The 23,769-nt window shown below is 40.4% G+C and overlaps 1 protein-coding gene across 5 annotated transcripts in view; it reads left to right on the forward strand.

Moving 5' to 3' along the window:
• Positions 1 to 23,769, forward strand: part of LOC121281570 (formin-binding protein 1) — a 274,207-nt gene that overhangs the window by 138,906 nt on the left and 111,532 nt on the right. For all 5 annotated transcript variants that reach the window (XM_041194555.1, XM_041194557.1, XM_041194556.1 and 2 more), the window contains exons 5-6: positions 9,456 to 9,518; positions 10,441 to 10,545. In XM_041194555.1, coding sequence (XP_041050489.1) covers positions 9,456 to 9,518; positions 10,441 to 10,545 — 168 coding nt within the window. The remainder of the gene's footprint in view (positions 1 to 9,455; positions 9,519 to 10,440; positions 10,546 to 23,769) is intronic.

Consider the following 23,769-nt stretch of genomic DNA (forward strand, 5'->3'; position numbering starts at 1 on the left):
TAAGGCTCCTGCTGCAGCTTGCAACTTGGTGGAGCAGACCATCGGGATGCTGAAGATGAGGTTCCAGTGCCTGGCCTAGTCTGGTGGAGCCCTGCAATACAATCTGCAGAGGGTGTCACGCATCATTGTCGTCTGCTGCACCCTTTACAACCTGTCACTCCAACAGGGAGATGAGCTGGCTGAGGAGGAGATGGAGGAGCTATACGTCTTCTCCGATGAGGAGGCTGCTGATAGATGAGGGTGACGAGGTCCTTGAAGGCAACGATGATGGGGATGAGGCCCCCGCACTAGTCAAGGCAGGTGCGCTCGGGAGGCCCTCGTAGCTGCTAGATTTGTGGCGGATGATGATGACGTGCAGTGAGGTGACACCATAGATCCTCACATCCCATCTGTGAACATTTGACTCCAGTTTGTCCATTTGCAGCGTGAATACCCTCTGTGAGAATGCCCCTGTCATGGAGACACAGTGGAGGCCATAATAGTCCCTCAATTGCAGGAGAATGATGATAATGATGACATGCAATGAGGACACTCCATAAATCTTCACATAGCCTCTGAGAATGGCTGACTCCTGTCTAGCTGAGGACAGCTCGCTTGCACTCTGTGATCAGCATCCTATCATAGAGATGCAGCCATGAAATTTTAGAAGCATCTGATCCTTTGTCCGCTTTCAGCACCTGAGCCTTTCAGGAGTACAGCATCAGCGGTCACAGATGCTGAAGGAATGGGGCCCAGCCACTCCTTAAAGGTGCTGAATGCACACCAAGAGAATGAGAGAATTCTGAGGCGCCTGCCCATTACATTCTGGCAGCAATGACAAGCACCGCTGAGGTACAGGCATCAGTAATGTTTCCAGGAACTGCGAGGCCGGACCATCACCTTGGTCTGAAGGCTGCGCAGGAAAGGGGCCCTGAGCTGAAACACTTGTCTTTACCTTGTGCAGAAAGGTTTCATATCTGAGTGACCAGAACACTGCTCATCAGAACAAGGAGCCATAGGCAGGGAGACATTCTTGTGAGTTTATTGACAATAGTGAGCAGCATGTATAAGTGATTAACACCCTTGCCCAGTCTGTGCAACTAATTCTCTTTAACTTTCCTAACCCTGCTGCTACTTCTTGGTGCTCCCCAGACATCCACAGTGGAGGTGGAAGCAGCCTGCTGACTGCGATGCCCTGTCTCTGATGACCTTGGCAGGCATCCTGTGGAGGGCCGAGACTTGGAGGGCCCAGCCTGCTTTTGGGGTGCTGCTGTGTGGCAGTGGCACCCTCCTCAACCTGTGGAACTGGAGCTGCTGAAATCACAGGAAGAGGGGAGTCAAATGGGCCGGACACACTTGGAGTCACCTGGATGGATGGACTGGAGTGTGCACCTGCTGATCCTCCTCCTTATGGGTGCCTGGGGGCCCCAGGCTGACTCCTTGAGGAGCAGGGGTAGCTGGAGTGAGATAGAGCTGCCTGGCACCCCTCTCGCGTGCACACTGTTGGAGGCCAAATATGACATTGGTGATGGAATTGAGCCCGCGAAGCAGTGCGAAGTCCTGAACCAAGGTTTCCATGGCGGCTGCCATCCTACCAGTGTTGACCTCGATGCATTGGCATGCCGGCGCTATCACCTCAGACTGAAGGCGGACAGATTCCTCCATCGTGCCTTGCAACCTGAGGAGTTCAGCAGACACCCCTATCTCATGTTTCTGAGTCTGTCTTTGCAGCTCCAGCAACTGTGTTATGACCGAGTCCAGAGGCTCGTCATATGACTTGGGCTCAGCAAAGTTCTGGCCAGAACCTGGGAAGTCCCTGCCTCCACCTGCTGTGGATCGGACAGTGCAATGTGCTCACCAGATCGTGATCCCCGGGCTATTCTAAAGCTAAGTCTCACTGAAGTGCGTGTCTCTGCACTGGTGGAGCGCGTGGGTGAATGCTGTGACAGATTTCGGGGAGAGTGCCTCCAGATTCTTCTTTGGGTCATGGACTCAGTCGGCTGTTTGGCAGATGTGCCTGCAGAAGCAAGGGGAGAATATTAGTGCATGGCAGTGGCCTGTGAAACAGGACACATCACTCAAAGCATGGTTGTCTGATGGACGTTGCACTGCTGGACCCTCACTTGGTAGAGCACCACCAACCTCACCATCAGCAAAGGACTGGTCTACATCTTCGCTGGCCAGCTGGATGGCTTTGTTTTCAAAGTCCATGAGGACCTTGATTTTGCGCATTCCGCCACTGGTCTGCGACTTCTCCTTCCTGTTGTGTGCCAGTTTGTCCTGCATGAAGAGAGATGGAGAAAGTATAAACAGTACGCCTGCCAGGTCAGATGATCAGTATGCCTGGCCTGCTTGAGAGGTGAGTGGTCCCATGGATGCCATGAGGACAATGAAGGTGCGTGTGAGAAAGTGAATGGTGATGCCCTTGAACTGGCAGTGAGTGAGATCACTGTGGATTTGTGATGGGTTTGTCAGTGTGTGAGTTGAGATTGATGAAAAGAGTGACTTACCCTGGCAGAACGGAGGAGATCATTCATCCTCTTTTAGCACTGGGTAGCTGTCCTCTCTTGAAAGGCATTGGCTTTGACCACCGCTTCCCAAGCTGGGTTAGTGCTGTTGCTGCCCATCCTGCAGCCAGAGTGGGGGCAGAGGACATCCTAACGGGTCTCCACGGCAACCAAAAGGCATTTGAGAGACGTGTCGCTGAACCTGGGGCTGCAGTCGTCTTCAGTTTCAGGGCAATATCTTTTTTGCAGCAGTGGTGGTCTGAAAGCACTGGAATGTGTGCTAGCGGCTGGACTTTAAATATGGTGCTGGCGTGATGCAGCGGTGGGGTGATGGCAGGCGGGTGGAAGATAGCCCGCCCACCATGGAAACAGTGTGTTTCCCGGGTGTGCATAAATAACGTGGCAGGTTTGGGACAATAAGGCATGAAAACCTGCCACCGCTGCCAGCTACCACAATTAGTGCAAATCTGGGACGATTCCACCCTTTATATTCACATTTTTAAAAAGGGATACTTCTCTTAGTGGTTTATTGAGTAACTGAACTTTTCACCCTGTTTTGTGTAGCTGGATGGAAACAGAATCAGTATAATTGGCCTCAACACCCTTGGATCACAGAAGAAAAATACCAGCCAGTGTACCCCTGCTGGAAACGTGTGCATGGATATCTAATTAAAGACTGGATCAGTTTTGGCTCTGGTCAAATTATTTGCCAACAGCTACTTTTGAAGCTCTCACACAAAGAACGGCTAAATAGGCATGGCACCAGAAAAGACACTTTGAAAGAATGCTTGTGAAAGAATAGTCCAATAATAAGTGAACTGCTTCAGCTGTGGGGCAGAGAATATTGGATAAAAACTGGAAGATTTACTAAAATCTGAAAGTGTATTTAAAAATTCAGTAGCTAGATTTCTTTCACTGTCAATAGCTTGCAAGAATTTTTAGTTTAATTTATAATAGCATAATTTGTAATGGAACCTTACTGCTGAGTTAATCACTTTGAATCTTGGGTTGTACCAATGTCATCCTTAATTAACAGAGCTACCCCTCCGTCTTTACCTAGCTCCTAGTCCTTCCTAAATATCCTGTTCCCTTGAATATTGAGGTTTCAATCTTTGTTATCCTGCAGCCATGTCCCTGTAATGGCTATCAGATCATCATATTTATTTCTATTTGTGCTGAGAATTCATCTATTTTGTTATGAATGCTACGTACATTCACATACAGAGCTTTAGTTCTGTCTTTTTTTTGTAACCTCTCGCCTTATCTGCTGGTGCACTCTTAGGTTTGTACACCTTGTCCCTTTCTGCCACACTCTGATCATCATTTCCCTTATCCCTACTTTGCTTTCTTGCCTTGTCATCCTTAGTTAATTTATCACATCTTCCCAAACTTGATCCTTCACTATTTAGATTAAAGCCCTCTGTACCACCCTAGTTATACCACTCATCCCAGCATGGTGCAGGTGAAGTTCAATTCTCCCAAATTCAATTCTCATTCTAGTTCGAGTTACTTGGTCTTGTCCTAGAGAGTGGTTGGGTGCCACAAACCTGGGTTTAGAAAGGAAGAAATTAGATGTATTGCTATTCCTGGTTGCTATCCAGCAACCTTTGCTGGAAAGTGTTTCACTTGTGGATGGAAGTTGGAGGTGGCATTAGATTTGGTTGTATTGTTCTATAGTGCTGTTGCCTGCCATCAGCGGCACTATATGCCAGCAACCATTAGGGAGAGAACTGGCAATGAAAAAAAATTAAAAGAAGGAACAAAAAAGAACAATGGAGTTCTGTGAGTCAAGTAAGCCACACATTCTAATGAAGTTCACAACGGAGTGATGTTCCACAGTCAGGAGACAAGGTCCGATAACTTTACCGCAAAATATCCCTCTGTCAGTGAGCCTTATTATAATGATGAGCTATACTTAAAGGCTTGACTACTTATCACATTTTTTGTGAATGTTCATCGTTGTTTAGTTGTTAGGGTTATGGCCATTTGCCATAACAGTAGGAGTCTTGCCATCATGCTTTTAAGATTGAAATATTTGAAAGAAAAGGCTGACTTTACCACCCGTACACTTATTATACATCCAGTATCAGTTTGGGAAGACTGTTCTTTTTACATTTTCATTTTCAAATTTTTAAGACAATGGACAATATTAATTCACAAAGTACAAACTGCTGTAACAAACAATCATAAAGAATGAAGAATTGCATTTAATAGCCCTTTTCATGACCTCAGGGTGCTCCCAAACCCATTACAGCTAATGGAGTACTTTTTGAAGCATGGCCATTGTTGTAATGTAGGTTATAATGAAAGTAATGTCAATCCTGCTGTTTCAAAATTCATGGAAAGAATCATGAATTGTGTAGCCTGAGCAAAAATAACCAGCAATATGAAAACCAAATTTTCAGCATTGAAAGTTAGCCACAAAATGCTTAAACAAATAGTGAAGGAGGTAATACCTCCTCTTGTGCATTAAAGCTGGATGGCTGCCAGCTCTGTTGGTGCCCTTAAAGGTTGACAATATTCAAATGACAGATTGGTCAACCAATTATGAACCAGGCTGAGAGGTTATATATTCTTTTGTGATAGGCTATTTTAGAGATATATTTATATATATCAATGATTTAGGTTTAAATGTAGGTGGCATGGTTATGAAGTTTTCAAATGATATCAAAATTGGCCATATGGTTGAGAGAGAACACTGTAGACTGCATAAAAATATCAATGGACTCATCAGGTGGTCAGATAAGTTGGAAATGAAGTTCAATCTAGCCATGTGTGAGGAAATGCATTTGGGGAGAACAAACAAGGCAAGGGAATACACAAATAAACGGTAGGATTCCGAGAAGTTTAGAGGAACAGAAGGACCATGGCGTGAATGTCCACAGACCCCTAAAGGTAGCTGGGCAAGTAGATAAAGTAGTTAAGAAGGCATACGGGACACTTCCCTTTATTGGTTTAGGTATAGAATATGAGGGTGGGGAGGTTATGGGAGAATTGTATAAAATACGAGTTAGGCTACAGCAAGAGTAGTGCAAATAAGATTGGATAAACTGAGGTTGTTTGCTTTGGAACAGGAAAGGCTGACGGGAGATTTGATTGAAATTTATGAAATGGGCCTAGATACAGTGAATAGGAAGGACCCATTTTCATTAGCAGAGAGGTCAATAACCAGGGGGCATAGATTTAAAGTAATTGGTGAAAGATTAGAAGCGAGTTGAGTAATTCATTTTACCCTTAGGGTGCTGGGGTCTAGAATTCACTGCTGAAAAAGTGGTAGAGGCAGGTACCCTCATCCCATTTTAATAAAAATACTTGGATATACAATTAAGGTGCCACAACCTATAGGGCTACAGACCAAAAGCTGGATGGTGGGATCAGGGTGTATAGCTCTCTTTCAGCTGGCATGACATGATGGGCTGAATGTACTGCAAATCTTCCTATTTCTAAGAGCAGCTTGTCTCCAGAAAAAAATCTACTTGCTGCAAGGAGGTAAAGCCAAAATCAAGTCAACATTTAGTCAAGGTGTCACCTTACTGTCCTGTAAGTGGTGAATCAGCTGCATGATCTTTGTGTTTGATATAAGTCCAACAGATATGCGCCATGGTGGCCAACCCCTGCCCTCTTCTGTTTGATTTTTCATGTAGGACCTTCGACTAGGCATTGTTTAAGGGTTCACTCAGGATGCCCTGAGTCATTGCAAAGTAGATGAACGTCTCCTCCATAGAGATGAATTAAATCCAACTTCCAGCCTTCGGTTTGTTAGAACTGTAAATATTCCTTCTAATTGGTTTGTTATAATAACCATTATCCATAAAAGTGTCAATAATAGAACGTGGAAGATTTGTGACTTATTAGCAAATATTTGAGTGTTTTTCTGTCAACTATAAAACTAGTGCCCTAGGCCCAACTACTTTTAACTGCTTGGTCAATTACCTACCCTCTATCATAAGATCAGAAGTGGGCATGTTCGCTGATGATTGCACAATGTTCATCATTTGCGACTCCTCAGATACTGAAGCAATCCATGTCCATATGCAGCAAGACCTGCACATATTCACGCTTAGGCTGAATGGCAAGTAACATTTGCACCACACAAGTGCCAGGCAATGACCATCTCCAACAAGAGAGAATCTAACCCAGGCTGTTGAATGAGGCAAGGAAGGAGATAACAGAGGCGCTGGCAATAATTTTCAATACCTCTCTTGGCCATCGGAGAGGTGCAAGAGGACTGGAAGACAGCCAATGTGGTACCGTTATTCAACAAGGAAGCAAGGGATAAACCAGGGAACAACAGGCCAGTCAGTCTAACCTCAGTGGTGGGGAAACTATTGGAAGCAATTCTGAGGGACAGAATTAATCTATACTTGGAGAGGCAGAGATTAATCAAGAACAGTCACTATGGTTTTGTTAAGGGGAGGTCATGTCTGACCAATTTGATTGAATTTTTCGAAGAGGTGACCAGGTGTGTAGATGAGGGCAATGCATTTGACGTAGTCTACTTGGACTTCAGCAAGGCTTTTGATAAGGTCCCACATGGGAGACTGATAAAGAAGGTAAGAGCCCATGGGATCCAAGGCAGTTTGGCAAATTAGATCCAGAATTGGCTGAGTGGCAGGAAACAAAGGGTGATGGTCAAGGGGTGTTTTTGTGACTGGATACTTGTGTCCAGTGGGGTTCCACAGGGATCGGTGTTGGGTCCCTTGCTGTTTGTGGTATATATAAACGATTTAGACTTGAATGAAGGAGGGTTGATCAGTAAGTTCACAGATAACACGAAAATTGATGGGGTGGTAAATAATGAGGAGGATAGCCTTAGATTACAGGAGGATATAGACGGGCTGGTCAGTTGGGCTGATCAATGACAAGTGGAATTTAATCCGGACAAGTGTGAGGTGATGCACTTGGGCAGAACAAACAAGGCACAGGAATACACGATGAATGGTAGGACCCTCGGAAGTACCAAGGATCAGAGGGACCTTGGTGTGCATGTTCACCAGTCCCTTAAGGTAGCAGGACAGGTAGATAGGGTGGTTAAGAAGGCATATGGGATACTTGCCTTTATCAGCTGAGGCATTGAATTTAAGAGCAGGGAGGTTATGCTGGAACTGTAGTTAGACCACAGATAGAGTATTGCATGCAGCTCTGGAATCCGCATTATAGGAAGGATGTGATTGCACAAGAGAGAGTGCAGACGAGATTTACCAGGATCTTGCCTGGGCTGGAGAGTTTTAGTTATGAGGAGAGATTGGATAGACTGGGGTTATTTTCCCTGGAGCAGAGGAGATTAAGGGGGGACATGATTGAGGTGTACAGAATTATGAGGGGCATAGATAGGGTAGACAGGAAGGAACTTTTCCCCTTGATGGAGGTCAATAACCAGGGGGCATAGATTTAAGGTGAGGGGCAGGAGGTTTACAGGAGAAGTGAGGAGGAATTTTTTCACCCAGAGGGTGGTGGGAATCTGGAACTCACTGCCTGAAAGGATGGTAGAGGCAGAAACCCTCATAACATTTAAGAAGCATTTGGATGTGCACTTGTGACGCCATGGCATACAAGGCTATGGGCTTAGTGCTGAAAAATAGGATTAGAATAGTTAGGTATTTGTTTGACCAGCGCAGACTTGATGGGCTAAAGAGCCTTTTTCTGTGCTGTAGACCTCTATGACTCAATGGGCAGAATTTTGCCCTTGGTGGGTGTGCGGTCCCCACTGGCTTCGACGGTGGGCGGGCAGCGACCCCCGCCACCGAAATGGGGCCTGCTCCCATTTTCAATTGGCCAGCCCAGTGGGCTGCCTGATGGGAAGCGCTATGTGCTTCTTGTGCACGGGGGGGAGGGATTCCCCAACTGTCAAAGTGCACTCTTTCGCTCATGCACACGAAAGAGCGCGCTGCTCCCTGAGACTAAGTGCTGTCTCAGGGAGAGTGCTGACAGTCTAAAAACTTTAAAAATAGAAAAATTACAAAATTATTAACATGTCCCCCTCATGTGTCAATGTCACATGAGACGGGACATGCTAGTAAGAAGTACAGAAACTTTATTAAAGTTTTTAAAAACGGACATGAAACCTCATCCCGCCGGTGGATGAGGTTTCATGTTTTTTCAGAAGCCCACTGGGGCTCCTGGCCTGCCTGCCAGCCTTAAGGTTGGACGGGCAGGGTCTATAATTATCTTAATTATCCTTTCAATGTCCTCACTCGGCCATTGACAGGTTGGCGGGCGGACAGCTGATTTCACTGTCTGCTCGCCTTCCTGAATATTTAAATGGACCGGGATGACATTGGGGGTTCCCCCCGACATCATCCCGCGTCATTTTTGCATCGGCGAGCAGGCCCCACCTCCAGCTCGCCGACGGGAAAATTCTGGCCTATGACTCTAACCTTTGCCCCTTGACATTCAATGGCATTACCAGAATGGAATATGGTATCCAAAAGTCCAAAAGTGCTGCTGTGTAAATAGTCACCTGAACTTATATGCCAGTGGACACTCTAAATTTTTCTCTCTTGTGTATGAACTGCTATTCCTCCACTCAGTGCATTTTGTTGAAAACCTAATTGAGATCAAGAACTCACCAACTCTTTTAAAATAGAATATATTTCAGATTTGCAATCTGCATTCATTTGAGATTTACAGACATTCTTAGGTGAAAACTAATAAATCAAAGAAGGTTTTAATGGTGAAAAAACATGCTTTAATTTCATTAATACTTTTAGAACATCAGAAAATGCAGCTAGTTACTAAAAGCTACAGAAAAAATTATTGCAAGTACCTGTGCTATACAATTGTCAACATTATTTAAAAGTAGTTTTTTAAAATGGATTTTCCCACCTGATATTCTCCTGAAAGGAAAGTGCAACTTAGAATCATAGAGGGAGTTGAAACAGTGCATTAATCCATTGGTTATGTGCCACTGCTTGTTTGGAACCAGAACATTTTTTATAGAAAGATTAATGTGCGTTGGTTCTCTTTCAGCATTTCCAAGAAGGGAGAAGGGCACAGCAACATATAGAAAGCTGTTGGAAACAACTTGAGGCAGTAAGTCTGATCCACATTTCACATTTTGGTGCATACAGCTGTCTTGGTAACTAAGCAATATATCATTCCTGATTGTTACTGAAAATTATCTTGTTTTATTTTGCACCACTGTCTTAAGAGTTAGATTTAAAATTAATTTAACAATTATAGTTGATGGTTCTCATTGTTCTGGTCAGAACATTCTATGCTCACTAACTCGAGATGCCTGGATTGCCATAATATCTTTTTATTCCTGCTAAAGATTGTGGGTGAATGATTTTGGTGCAGACTTTGTGGATCTTATATAAAATTCAGTTTCCATATAACACCCTAATTTTTGTAATGGAAGTTATGCCTAATGAATTTTACCCAGAAGCTGAGAATCCTTCATTACCTAATTTTGCGCATTTTTTTAAAGTGGTGATGAGATGTTGGGGTCGGGGCAGGTGCAACAATGCGCAAACAGATAACAGATAAAATAATATGAAGTAAAGTGCATATAAAAGCGTATGTTGCCACAGCAACTCGGACTCCTTGGGAAGACCAGTTGGCTCAGTTGGCTGGATGGCTAGTGTGGATCAGATCGGTGCCTACAGCGCAGGTTCAATCCTCATTCCAACTAGAGTGGATTTGGAACTTGCCTCCTTGACCAACCCGTGGTGGAGGTCATGGCGTTGTGTGTCGGATCTGCCTTGTATAGTGAACTCAATAAGAAGTAGAAGAAAATTGAGAAATCTGGTGCTCACAATATAGATGAAAGATTATTCCTTCCGCTATCCTGAATTAGCTGTTATCCCATAAGATTGGTAAATGCATTGTGTCATATGCAAAGCAGTTTCCAATTTAAATTGTTAGCATTAAAAAGTATACATATATTGAAAACTGGCAGAGCTCTACTTAACTTGGATTGCTTCTCTTAATTCTAAGTTTTGTTTTCTAATAGAGCAAAAGGAGGTTTGAGAGAGATTGTAAAGAAGCAGAACGAGCTCAACAACATTTTGAGAAAATGGATAATGACCTCAACGTAACAAAGGCTGATGTGGAGAAGGTATGCTGAAAGTAGCTAATAAATAGTTCAAAGTTGTTGCCATATGATCAGCCACCTGCCTGGTTTAGAGATTGTTTCTATGTTATAAATGTTACTTTTTGAAAAGCAGAAATAATTTTGGAGAACATACCCTCCAATTATTTGTGACAACTGATAGATAAGTGCTTTGTCAAAATTACTTTCTGCTCATTTTATACACAGCTGAAATAACAGATCATGCAGAAGAGAAACAGAACAATTTCTTAATTGGTGAAATTGAATTCTCAAAATGGAGTTCAGCTAATCTTCATTATGCTGCAAGGTGTACTGATTGATTGACAGCTGGGAATGGTAGACCAAGTGTAGCCTATAGATTCAGTTTGATGTAGAAATTGTGGAGTTTTGAGAATGATTACGTTGCTATAATCAAACTTGGAGTTCAGGTCATCTTCAACTTTAGACTTGTATGTTGCTCCTGGCAATGTTACAAGAGAGTGAAAAGAATACTGTTGGCAGCCTCCGTTTTCACAGCTGGCAGGGGATGTCTTCACCAGATGTTATCCAAGCAAGTATCTCCCATGATTCCAAAATGGATGTTCAAGAGGTACATTTGGATTTGTTGGATTGTAAATATCTCCTCTCATCAAATAGATACATTTGGTAACCTTTTTTATTTATAAACATGTACTTTATGCAGCTCTTTGGTTGAGGTAAGGTTGCTATTTCTGAGCCTTGCAGTCCTACAGGGCCCCAGTTAACTGATCTCAGTTTGGATGCTGCATTTGGCCACACCATCCCTAGGTTTGTAAATCAGCCAGAGATCCTGCTCATGATTGCTGTAAAACAATTCCAGTGGAAATGTGTATGTTTGTGCTCCATGAAGATAGGTTTTATTAGGCTTCTTTAGTTTTATATTCACAATATGTAACAGAACATTTAAATAATTAAGCATTTCAGTGATTGGACTCTAGTAAGTGAATAATGAAGACTTAGTATGACCTTTTTGGTTGAACAAGTTATCACTGCTCCAAATGTTAATGACGTGTGTGAACATTTTGAGCTTTAAAGAACAACAAACCTAATTATTCTTTTAATAGAGCATATTTCCATAGAAACAGGTATAGGGAAGTTTGGGCTTTGACTCCTTTCTAGAATTTGCTGAAATAAAATTTGGGCTTAAGGTAACATAAGAAATAAGAATGGAGGAATTGCTAAGTGGTGGATGTGGCAACAGTCCAGCATTTCAAAAATTAATGCAGCACATGCCACAGTACAAAGGAAGCAATTTATCTCTAATAAACCTTCGGACTACATATTTTTAAACGCTTGTTTTTTTTTCTGTATTGTAATATGTCAGCCAGTGAAGCAGACATTGTATGATCATTGGCCTGAAAATTGCAGGCTGTCCAGAATAAATAGTCTGCATTGTTGGCCAGAATGGTATGGTTATACAGTCCACATGTCTGCTTTTCACCTGCAAGAATTTGGGGCAATTAGTTGTTTCTGGAGAAGGAGCAGTCTGATCCAGACCAGTGCATCTGGGGATTACACCTGCAAAATCAATCATGTATACTTCTGCTTATCCAGGACAAATTTCTGAAGAAATTTTATCCCCTTCTCAAATATTATTTCAAGATAGGTTAAGTTTGATTAGCTATGTTTCATTAAAATTATTTTACATTCCTCAGCAACTGTTTTGTTTTTTGAGTCTAAACGATTTTTGCTTCCTTACCTGTCTATCTACTTTATTTTTCTCTTTTGTTACTCGGCCTCCCAATTTGCACCTCCGAGAGAGCTGCTGATATCGATCAAACTTGGCTCAATTAGAGGAAGCAAAGGATAGTTGTGTATAGACTTGCATTAGAATAAAGATGGTGATTAGCGAAATGTGAACAGGAGTCAATGCAAGGATCATTTATATACAACGTAAGCAATGATTTGGAAATGGAAGCCAGAATCAAAGCTGTCTCAAAATTGTTGTTACAGCCTGAGAGTAGAAGCAAGAAACAGTGTACATGTAGACTAACTACAGAGAGACCTGAATAGTTTGTAAGGAGAGGAGTTAGGGGAGAGAAGGACTGCTCTTACAAATACTAAGTGTTGCATATTGTGTTTTTTGACAAATGATTGAAAATAATGAGATGTATTTCAAAAGAAAGTTTATTACTCACCGCAAGGACTGCACTGATTTCCTCTGGTCCTGTAAACCTATTTTCATTTTGGTATGTGAGTGATGAAATATGATAGCTACATTCTGACAAAATAGAAAACTGGAGAAGCTTCTTGTGCTAATATTGTTATTATACTGGTAGCCTTGCTTACTTTCTCTTCTGTTCTCTCTTATATTGATATACATGAACAGGAATTTCAAATTAGTAGATCTTTTATTTGTCCTGATTTTTGTTGGCTGCTGCTGCAGTGCATAGTTTGTTGTTATTCTGCATGTGGTTTTTGAGCCATTTTAATGTACTTAACTGTTGGATTATCAATAATATTTATAATTATATTTAAATGTGTTATTGCCCAAATATTAAATGTGAATTAACTAATAAATAACATACTGAATTTTTTGGCATTTATTGTATGCCATGACAGATTGGTCTTCCCTTCCAAACAAGTTGACTATCTCAATACTATTCCCTTGCACTTTTTTCCAGAATGTCTTCATTTCTAATGTATTTGGCTTTAATCACCTCTTGCTTTCTGTGTTCTAATATTTTCCCTTCGATTCGGTTTCCTAGGTATCCCTTTAGCTTATTCTATCATTGTCTTTCACATAAATGAGATTACCACATTTGCTTTCCCTGCTTCCGTCTCATCAAATTTCCTACATTTTTTTATTCAACTGCAGTTTGGTTTTCGTTAAAGGATATTCAAAGCTTTTCAAATGTACAGGCATTTGACACTTTGGAAGTATTAAGCCAATTTAGTGCTGCTATTGAGGTGGTTTCTATCTAAGTAGCAGTTCTATGTAAAATAGATGAGGATCAAGAACTGTCTGATAGAAACATTGTGATTATGATGATATTTTTGTGGTACCTGCAGTGATTGTTTGGTGTGTACATAGAAATTACAGCACAGAGGCCCACCCTGTCCATATTGGCATTTGCTCTCCATGCAAGTAAATAGTTCTAATTGCGTTAACCCACCCTCTTCCATTCCCTTTCCCTTCATCCACCAATTTAATATAAATGTGAAACAAGAAGTTGATCCATGTCCATTTAGAAATAGAAATGGGTCTCTGCTCAGTTTCTACATCCTTCAGCAGTATCATCTCTGGATTGGTGTCTTGGCTTTTGTTTCGTTTTTAAAAAAAATTCTCACTCAAAAAAGCATTCACCCCACACTGCTCCTTTTGTCCCAGTTATTTTCTTAATGCGACAACTCAGGAACACAAATGATTGAAAATTTGGATTACATAGATGTACAAAACAGTTGAGAATTTGAGCCCTCTTAAAAACACTAATAGGCAGTAGTGTCACTAGACAAATTCAATTGATCAGAGGCATGTTGACATTACCAGATGACAATAAATGTTGAAAACACATGAACTGAAAAGATGAAAGGATTTCATACAATCTCTTAAGTGGCAGTGTGTGCCCATGTGAGGGCTAAGTAACTTAGGATTTTGGTACTATAGTACCAAAAGACCAAGGTGCCCTTCAATGTCAACCATGACTCAGTTGATAGCGCTCTCACCTCTGAATCACATGGTTCAGGGTTCAAGTCCCACTCCAGGGCTTTAACACGTAAACTGTTACAAGGGTTCAGACTTGAATACAATAAGTAATGAGACCGGCAAAGATATAAGATTATAAAATTCTTGAACTATTACAAGGATATTAATAGCACATTGATAGCTGATGAACAAGCGAATAACGTCATTCAGCACCCATCAATGAAAAATAAAACTTACAAATTGATTTCTTTCAATTCGCTTGTGTCTTCATTTTATAAATACCCATAGAAACTGAATACCCTCAATCAATCTGTGTTTTACCCTTTTAAACTAGCGGACAACTGGCCTTTTTCATCTAGCTCCCTGTCTTACTCTGAATTATGAGATCGAAGGTTTCTATATCCAGTTGTCTGAATGATACCCAGAAAGTTGAATCTTTCACACGGTCCCCAGCCTTGCCCCTCAATCTCTTTATCCACTTAAAAACTACTGGGTCTCTTTCACCCAGGCCTTGTGCCTTTAACTCAACCAGGAGACTAAAGGTTATGTGCTCCCTGAACAATACTCTCAGTACCCTAGTCCCTGTTCACACCCAGAGGGCTCATCAGGAGCCCAGGGAAAAAGATGTAACTTCTGACATGTTGGCCTACGTCTGGCTGTACATCACAGGACAAAGGAAATGTACACCTTTCTTATGCCCCTCTGTACATGTGTTTTAAAAAAAAACCTGTGGTGATCAGAGATTGGTTAACTCCCTGCCTGGTCACCTCTGTAGGTGGTCAAAGACGATGCAAGCCCTCATGAACAGAGTCCCTATAAATTGTTTCAAAATGCCTTTTTTGACTGTTACAGGACCCCCAAATATTGTACATGTTTGATAAGCATCGCACAGGTGTGCCTTCACAATGTTTCAAGGCTTTTCACTCCACTGACCACAATGATGACCCCATGAAAATAGAAGAAGTCTCAGGATTTCCTTAATGTGAATGCCTTGATAATCAGGCACAATTGGACTGCTTCCTGACCCCTTAAAGGCTTTTTGATCATTTTATTGCCTATATTCTCTTTAAGACATTCAATTTCTGTTTAAATGCTTGCTTGCAAAGGTAAATTGACCATTACTATTTTCCACTCCCTTAACGTTGTGTCCCCATAAAGATCAAGCTAGCAAACTCAGCAGTGGCCAGTCCGACTTAATCCCATCGTGTGTTATGTACATTCCCACATCATAATAGACATAACTATAGTCATAATATGCAGCTGAAAATTAATCAGTTCTTTCATCAATTCAGTCCATATTACGGGCTTGAGAACTTGAAAATTCAAAGCTGACACTCTAGCACAGAACTGTGGGAGTGCTGCATTGTCAGAGGTGCCATCTTTTGGATGAGATGTTAAACTGAGGCCTCATCTGCCTGCTTGGATGAATGTAAAACATCCCAAAGCACTATTTCAAAGAAGCACAAGTGATTTATCCTTGCTGGCCTGGCCAATATTAATCCTTCACTCAACATCACAAAAACAGATTATCTGGTCATTATCACATTGCTGTTTGTGGGAGTTGCTGTGTTCAAAAGTGATTACACCTCAAAAGTGCTTAATTGACTGTGAACTGCTTTGAGGTATCCAGTGATCATGAAATGTGCTTTATAAATGTAAGTCTTTCTTCCTTTTTCCTTCATGTTGAAGTTAATTAGAGGTGTCCAGAAAGACGTCAAAGGAAGTTTGCGTTGATGAATCATGCAGGCACTTTGACCACCAGAAGTTTATAACGAAATAGATTACATGTGATATAGAAGAAGCGTGTTAGATCCTTTGATCCATTCTAATGTATCAAAAAAAGCTCGAAACTTGAGCCAATGTCTTTATGGTAATATGCTTTTGTCTGACTGATGGTTTCTGGTACTTGTGATTTTGGAGTTGACTGCTCAAGTTCTGAAAGTACTAAGCTACTCTTGCGCTTAGATTCTTGTGGTTATTCTGACAGTGCTATAAGTCTAAGCACAATTCTATACAATGACGCAGTACAGCAATAATTGTGTTCTGGTTCTCCTTGGTTAATGCAATGTAATTTCTTGATACGTAGCAGTCTGAAGAATGAAGAGTGTTTTAATTACTGAGAAGTAGAGAGCTTTTCCAGTAGTTAGCAATATAAGGAAGTACAGAACTGGCAAAAGCTGCACTTGTGCTGATTCCCAAAAAATAATACCTCCTAATCACTCCTTCTTTCAAATATGTATCCAGTTGTCTTTACATATTCCATGAAATCGGCTTCTGATGCCAGTTTGTTTCTCACATTCACAGTCCTCTCTGTAAATTTTGCTTCTCTTGTGCTCCATTCTTTTTTAAGTTTGAGCCTGCCTGCTCTGTTTTTAGTGTCTGTGGCAATAGCAAGTGAGATTAAATTCATCTAATCTATAAAGATTTTAAATAATACTCCCCAACTCTTCTCCAGAGCAAACAGTTTTCGGCTCTTTAACCTCTCTAACACTTAATACTGATACTTAATATGGGTAACAGTTTCGTTGTCCTCTCCTGCAGTGCCTGAATATTCTTCCTGAGTAAAGTGACTAGATTTGTCAACTGTATTGTAGCTATGGCTGCAATGGCTATACCAATGCCTTGCACAGGATCATTGTCCTCTGCTGAAATTTGTGTTGTATCCCTCTATGTGCATTCCCAAGGTCCAGTTAGCTCTTGGTTATTTTGAATTACTACGATCCCTTTCCTGTGTTGTGTCCAATAGCCTAGAATCATTTAGATTTCTGCTGTTCATTTCTCTTGCCTGTTATTACCTTGTATTTGTACAACTTAGCAGCCCATCTTCCCTTTATTTAGTTTGCCCTTCATTCTTGTTTGAATTCTCCCTTTCTCCAATTTGGTGTCCTCTACAAATTTAGACAACTTTATTTCTGTCCAGTTCCAGATCATTTATAAACAATGTAAATACCTTAGCACTTATTCCTGTGGCATCCTATGATTGCTAACTATGTTGATGCAGTTCCATTCACAACCACTTTCTCCAGAGTAAACGGTTGCAGGCTCTTCAGCCTCTCCTCTGAGCACTTAATACTTAATTTAAGTATCAATTTGTTTGTCCTCTCCTGCACTTTCTGCATTTTCTGGTTCAGCCAATTTTGAGTCCACCTCAGAAGCTTGTCTCCTATACCATGTCATTCCCAATTTGTGGGCTAATCATTTGTGTGCCGTGGTATCAAAAGCCTTTCTGAAATCTGAAGGTAAGTCACCTCCACAAAAGTGCTTTTATGAACAAGTTTTGTCTTTTCCTCAAAGAATTCCAGTAAATTTATTAGGCTAGCAATTCCACCCATAAATCTGTGCTCACTCCTTTTCATATTGTATCCATCTTCAGGATGCCTTATAATTTATATACAACCATTGTTAGGCTCACTGATCTGTAATTCCCTGGGATGTCCCTCTGCACTTTTTAAAGATTGGTGTTATGTTAGCTATTTTCCAATTCTTCGTCACTACCTCTGTTGATAAACTGCTGTTCATAATGAGTTCTTAAAGGCAGTGAGTGACAAGGTCATAACAGATTTTATGTGCAAACCACATTTTTAAAGAAATGTATGTAGCCTGTCCGGCCTTGCTTTATCAAGAGCAATTGACTGAAAATCTGAAATAAAAACAGAAAATATTCAGCTGTGTTTGTGAAGAGAAAAACCGAATTAGCATTTCAAACTGGCGCTGGTGACTCCTTGTCAGATCAGTTTTGTGTTGCTTTAACTTCCTTAGCCTATCAGTGACTGTGTTAGCTGAAATTGTGATCTCTTTTAGAGTCAGTTTAGGGTCAGTGATAGGACCGTTGCCCCTGTGTCTGAGGATTGTATTTTGAAGACCCACTCCAGGACTTCCGCAAATAAACCAGACTGATAGTTCAGTGTGGTACTGAGGGAGTGCTGTATCGATGGAAATAGTGCCTTTCAAAAGAGATATCTGCCTACTCAAGTGGATGTAAAAGAGTACTATTTGAAGAAGAGAAGCCAGCTGTTATGTCTTGGCCAACATTCATCACCTAACCAAAATGGATAACCAGTCAAGCACTTTATTTGCTGTCAGTTGCTATACATTTGTCTATGAAACAATAATGACTTGATTTATACAAAACTGGTTTAGGTTTGTTTTTATAATTGCAAAGGGAGAGAACAGTAAAAGGACTGAGGAGAAAGAAATTTCAGCAAGGAATATAAAAGGAACAATTCATAAATTTCAAATAAAAATTGGCATATAAGGCAGCAATACAATATGAATAATGAGATGATATGGATACGTATTTCCAAAAAAGTAAGGGCTTTGCAGCAAAAACTGGAGTTTCTTACCTGAATGAAAGAAATTGGAGTTGAAATGAAACTTAACCTTTAAAAAAGACGTAATCACTTTGGGACTAATAAAACAAAGAGAAATCAATTCAAATAGATAAATGAAGAAGGAATCCCAGAATTTATGATCAGGGGCATAGAGTACAAAAATTTAAAAAAATACTAAACCTATACAAATCTCTGGTTTGGGTGGAGTAGAAATATTGTGTCCACTGTTAGTCTCCTTTCTTTATAAATGACCTCAAGGCTGTGAATAGTGACCAGAAGTAGTTTATTAAGATTATACCAATGATGAGAGGCTCCAGTAATTAAAAGAATCTAGAGAAATTGGGCTCTTTAAAACATTGAAATATAACCATAGCAGTGTACCAGCTAATCCAATGTATGGAGAGTCAAGTGAGTTTGAAAGGGTTATCATAATGCATGGAATGTGGAACAATATTACAAAACACTGAGGATAGTGTTTGATAAATGCACATGTCTAGAATGTCTCATCCATGCTGTGTCTCAAATAACGCCTTTGTTTTGTGCTAAGCCCCATGTGACCATACCCACAAAAATGTAGTTAACTTAGATTTAGAGAGACTTCTGTGAATGTGCATAAATTATATTTAATAGTTTAGGATTATGCACTTTCTTTAAGAGTTTACAGAATTGTAATTATGTTTACAATATTTAACTCTTGATAATTACAATATCAGTTATGAAAAATAAATGAAATCTAAATGCTGCATAATGACTAAACATAACCAAGTACTAAAGAACATGCTGACTTCTTGAGCAAATCATTATATTTCTAGTTCAAGCCAAACACCTCCTGAAAGATAGTTGATTACTTTTAAAATATCTGCCAAATTATTCAAAATTTTGAAGCTATTAAAACTAACATTTAGTATTTGTTAGGCAGATTTACAAGTAATTGCTAAATCTCCACATAATATTATGCACTTTTTAAAATTGGAGTGCAATACTATTTTAAAAAATAGTAATTTCTATCAATAAACTCTTTGAAATATTTACAGATTGTTTGACCTGATAACGTTTGTTTTATTATTTTTGTAATCAGTGCATTATAAAATATTTGTTGAAAATGTCAACAATTTGAAGAAAAATGGGTTCATATTCCAGCAGGGTTAACTTTGGTTCTACACCACTAAGAGTTTGCCCCTACAAATTGATTTTAAGATTAGTGTTATCCATGGGGCCACTCGATCTTCTTTGTCAGATCTTATCATTAAGGAAGTCTTAGCAATGTACTTAGAAAATCATAGTATGATTAGACAAATTCAACATGGTTTTATGAAAGGGAAATTGTGTTTGACAAATTCATTAGGGTTTTTTGAGGGTGCAACAAATAGAGTGGATAAAGGGGAACCTGTAGATGTAGTATACTTGGATTTCCAAAAGGCATTCAATCAGGTGCTACAAAAGGTTAATATGCAAGGTAAGGACTCGTGGAGTTGGGATAGATGATTGGTTAACTGACAGGAAACAGAAAGTAGGGGAACTTTCAAGGTGGCAGGTTGTGACTAGTGGAGTGCTGCAAGGATCAGTGCTGTCGCCTCAGCTACATACTCTCTATGCTAATAGCTTGGGTGAAGAGACAGAGGCCAAGATTTTCTGGCCACGTTGTGGGCGGGACCTGCCGTGGACGAGGCAACGCCCCAGCCAGAAGTCCATTGACTTGGTGGGACCAGAAGATCGCGGTGGTGGGCAGGTGCAGAAAATCCCACCCACAGAGTAAGGTATCTCAGTTTGCTGGTGATACAAAGCGTGGTGAGAATGCAAGTTATGAGGAGGACACAAAGAGGCTGCAAAGAGATGTAGAGAGGTTAAGTGAGTGGGAAACAAGGTGGCAGATGAAATATAAGATTGGGAGTGTGAGATTATCCACTTCAGTAGTAAGAATAGAAAAGCAGAATATTTTTTAAAAGGCATGAAACTTGGAAATGCTGATGTTCAAGAAACTTGGATGTTCTTGGGCAAGAAACACAAACAGTTAGCATGCAGGTATGGCAAATAGTTAGGATGTTAAATGACATGTTAGCCTATATTGCAAGGCGATTGAAGTACAAGAATAAGGTCTTGCTACAGTTATATAGAGCTTTGGTGAGGCCACACCTGGAATACTGTGTGTGGTTTTGGTCTCCATATTTAAGGAAGGATATGCTTGCATTAAGGCAGTACAGTGAACGTTCAGTAGATTGGTCCCTGGGATGAGAGGATTGTCCTATGTTGGGAGGCTAAGTAAATTGGGTCTATATTCTCTGGAATTTAGAAGAATGAGAGGCGACCTCATATAAACACACAAGATTCTGAAGGGAAAAACAAAAGTTGCTGGAAATCCTCAGCAGGTCTGACAGCATCTATGGAGAGAAAGACAGTTAATATTTCGAGTCCGTATGACTCTTCTTCAGATTGATAGAAGTTCTAAAGAAGAGTCATACGGACTCGAAACTTTAACTCTGCCTTTCTCTCCACAGATGTTTTGGTTTTTGTTTCAGATTTCCAACATCCGCAGTATTTTGCTTTTTATATTAAGATTCTAAAGGGGCTTGACAGAGTAGACAGAAGTTGTTTGCCCTGGCTGAGAAATCTAGAACACAAGGATGCAGTCTCAGGATAAGGGACATTTGGGTCCAAGATGAAGAGAAAATTCTTTACTCAAAAGCGTCACAAATCATTGCAATTCTACACTCCAGAGTGTTGTGGAAACTCTATTGCTGAATACCAGAGCACAAGAAGTAAGAGCCGGAGCAGACCATATGGCCCATTGAGCCTACTCCACCATTCAATCCGACCATGACTGATTTTGGGCTTTAGTTCCGTTTTCCTGTCTGCTGCTCATATCCTTTAATTCCCTGCGAGACCAAAAACTCATCTACCCCAGCCTTAAATGTATTCAGTGATGGAGCATCCACAACCCTCTGGGATCGAGAATTCCAAAGATTCAAAATTCTTCAGTGAAATAATTTCTCATCTCAGTCCTACACAAACGGTCCCCCTATTCTGAGACTGTGCCCCTGTACTTTAGACTCCCCACCCAGCAGAAACAATCTCTGTATTTACCCTATCAAACCCCCTCAGAATTTTATAAGTTTCAATGAGACCACCTCTCATTCATCTAAACTCTAGAGAATATAAGCCCAGTTTACTTAGCCTTTCATCATAAGACAACCTCCTCATCCCAGGGAGCAATCTAGTGAACCTATGCTGTATTGCCTCCAATGCAAGCCTACCCTTTCTTGAATGTGGAGACCAAAACTGCACACACTATTCCAGATGTGGTCTCGCCAAAACCCTGCACAACATAACAGGACTTCTTTATTCTAGTATTCCAATCCCCTTGCAGTAAAAGCCAACGTGCCATTTGGCTTCCTAATTGCTTGCTGCACCTGCATGCTAACTTTGTGTTCCTTATACAAGCACACCAAGTGTCTTTGAAAATCAACAGTTTAAATTTCATACCTGCTAAAAAATATTCTGCTTATTTAAGGCTGAACTGGACATATTTTTGGTGTTTCATGGAATCAAGGGATATGGAGAGGAGACAGCAAAATGGAGTTGAGACTGAAGTTCAGTCATGATCGTATTGAATGGTGGAACAGGCTTGATGGGCCAAATGGTCTTCTCCTATTTCTTTTGTTATGTTCTTATAAACTTAAGCCAGAGCCACTATTTGCAATGTTAAAACAATCCATTCCAAGGTCCAATATTTTTCGGTGTAAATGAGCCATAATTAGCTGTTTGTTTCCTTAGTTTAAATGAGTATCATTGAGCTTACTGTTGTCTTAAACTGTGACGTTACTAATGTCTGACTAGGGCTCAGTAGAAAAGAATGGAGACTGGTAGCCCTGAGTGATATGTCAGGTTTTATTTTACTGGCGAAACAAATGATTACTTCAGGACCATCTCGAGAACTGTATGTGTCCATGTTTCGCAGTACGGTTGCTTCTTATGAGAATGCACCATGTTAATGTCACAAAACTATCATTTTTCATAATATTATTGGGGGATATTGTAAAATAGGTGTGTGTGCGGCTGATTTAATTAAATTAGAGATGGATAGACTGCAAGGTTGAAATTATCAAAAGAGTTAGGTGTAAAAGGGCATGTGAAATGCTAATGAGCGAACTAGGGTAAAATCTCAGCAGATATGGTTGAATGAAATTTGCATTTAAAGATAAGTGGAGAGGTGTTTGGTATTCAAAGCGACATGATAGGGTGTTTACAACTAACAAGGTAAATAAGGCAGGTTATCACGTTAATTTTTCCCAAAAGTGCTGGCCATAATGACGACATAAAACAGTTTTATACTATGGGAAAAGTAAGTTCCAAAGACATGGGGGAACAATGGGATTTACTAATTAAAGAGAAATAAATATATTTAAAGAAGGATTGGAAGGCTACGGGTGTGTGTTCGTGTAATACCTGAAAGGTACCCCATGTGAAACAGATGTGGAAAAAGCCTCTAGCCAATTTTCAGAAGTCTGCTGTTCCAGTAACCAAAGTTGTATTAAAAGCCTTTGGAATTCCACTGTCAAGTGAGTGCTTGTGGTAACCTTGCTGGATTGTCGCGATAAATTTAAAATCTACCTTGGACTGCTGCCTCAAAGGGGGCGTGTAGTAGGGAGTCTGGTTAATTAGGAATTTTGGAAATTGTTATAATATTAAGTCACCATGTAATTGTAATCTTCTGTATGTGTTTTATTCTTTTCCTTTGTTAATAAATATTTTAATTCAGTTTGTAAAATCAAATCATTGTAGATTTGGTCAGCCTGGCAAACACCACCTGCTGTTTTATAACAGTCAGTCACTCCAAAAATGCTTAGATCTACAGTGTACGTTATTAGGAACTATAAAGGGCTGGAAATGCCAGTCTTACCAAAGAGAATATAACAGCTGTTGATGGACAAATAGAACTGTGAACACTTGTAGTTATTTGCCCATGGATGATATTCCACGTAATTACTTAATGATGTACAATGCAGGAATAGTTATAACAGGACTAATTTAAAGGCAGAAATAATTTGAGAATTGAACAGTTGTATCTACAAGCCATTTGCTGTTGATGTATATATCACATTTTTGTAATGATGGACATAAATATATAGTTAACCATATAAATTCTAATTTGGTAAAAAGGCAATTCCTAATAAAGAAAACTTTTATACTAATTTCCAATTTGTTTTGGCATAAAATCTTTATAGTTGAAAATCTGAA

The sequence above is a fragment of the Carcharodon carcharias genome, chromosome 8, assembly GCF_017639515.1.
Source record: "Carcharodon carcharias isolate sCarCar2 chromosome 8, sCarCar2.pri, whole genome shotgun sequence".
Taxonomy (NCBI): Eukaryota; Metazoa; Chordata; class Chondrichthyes; order Lamniformes; family Lamnidae; genus Carcharodon; species Carcharodon carcharias.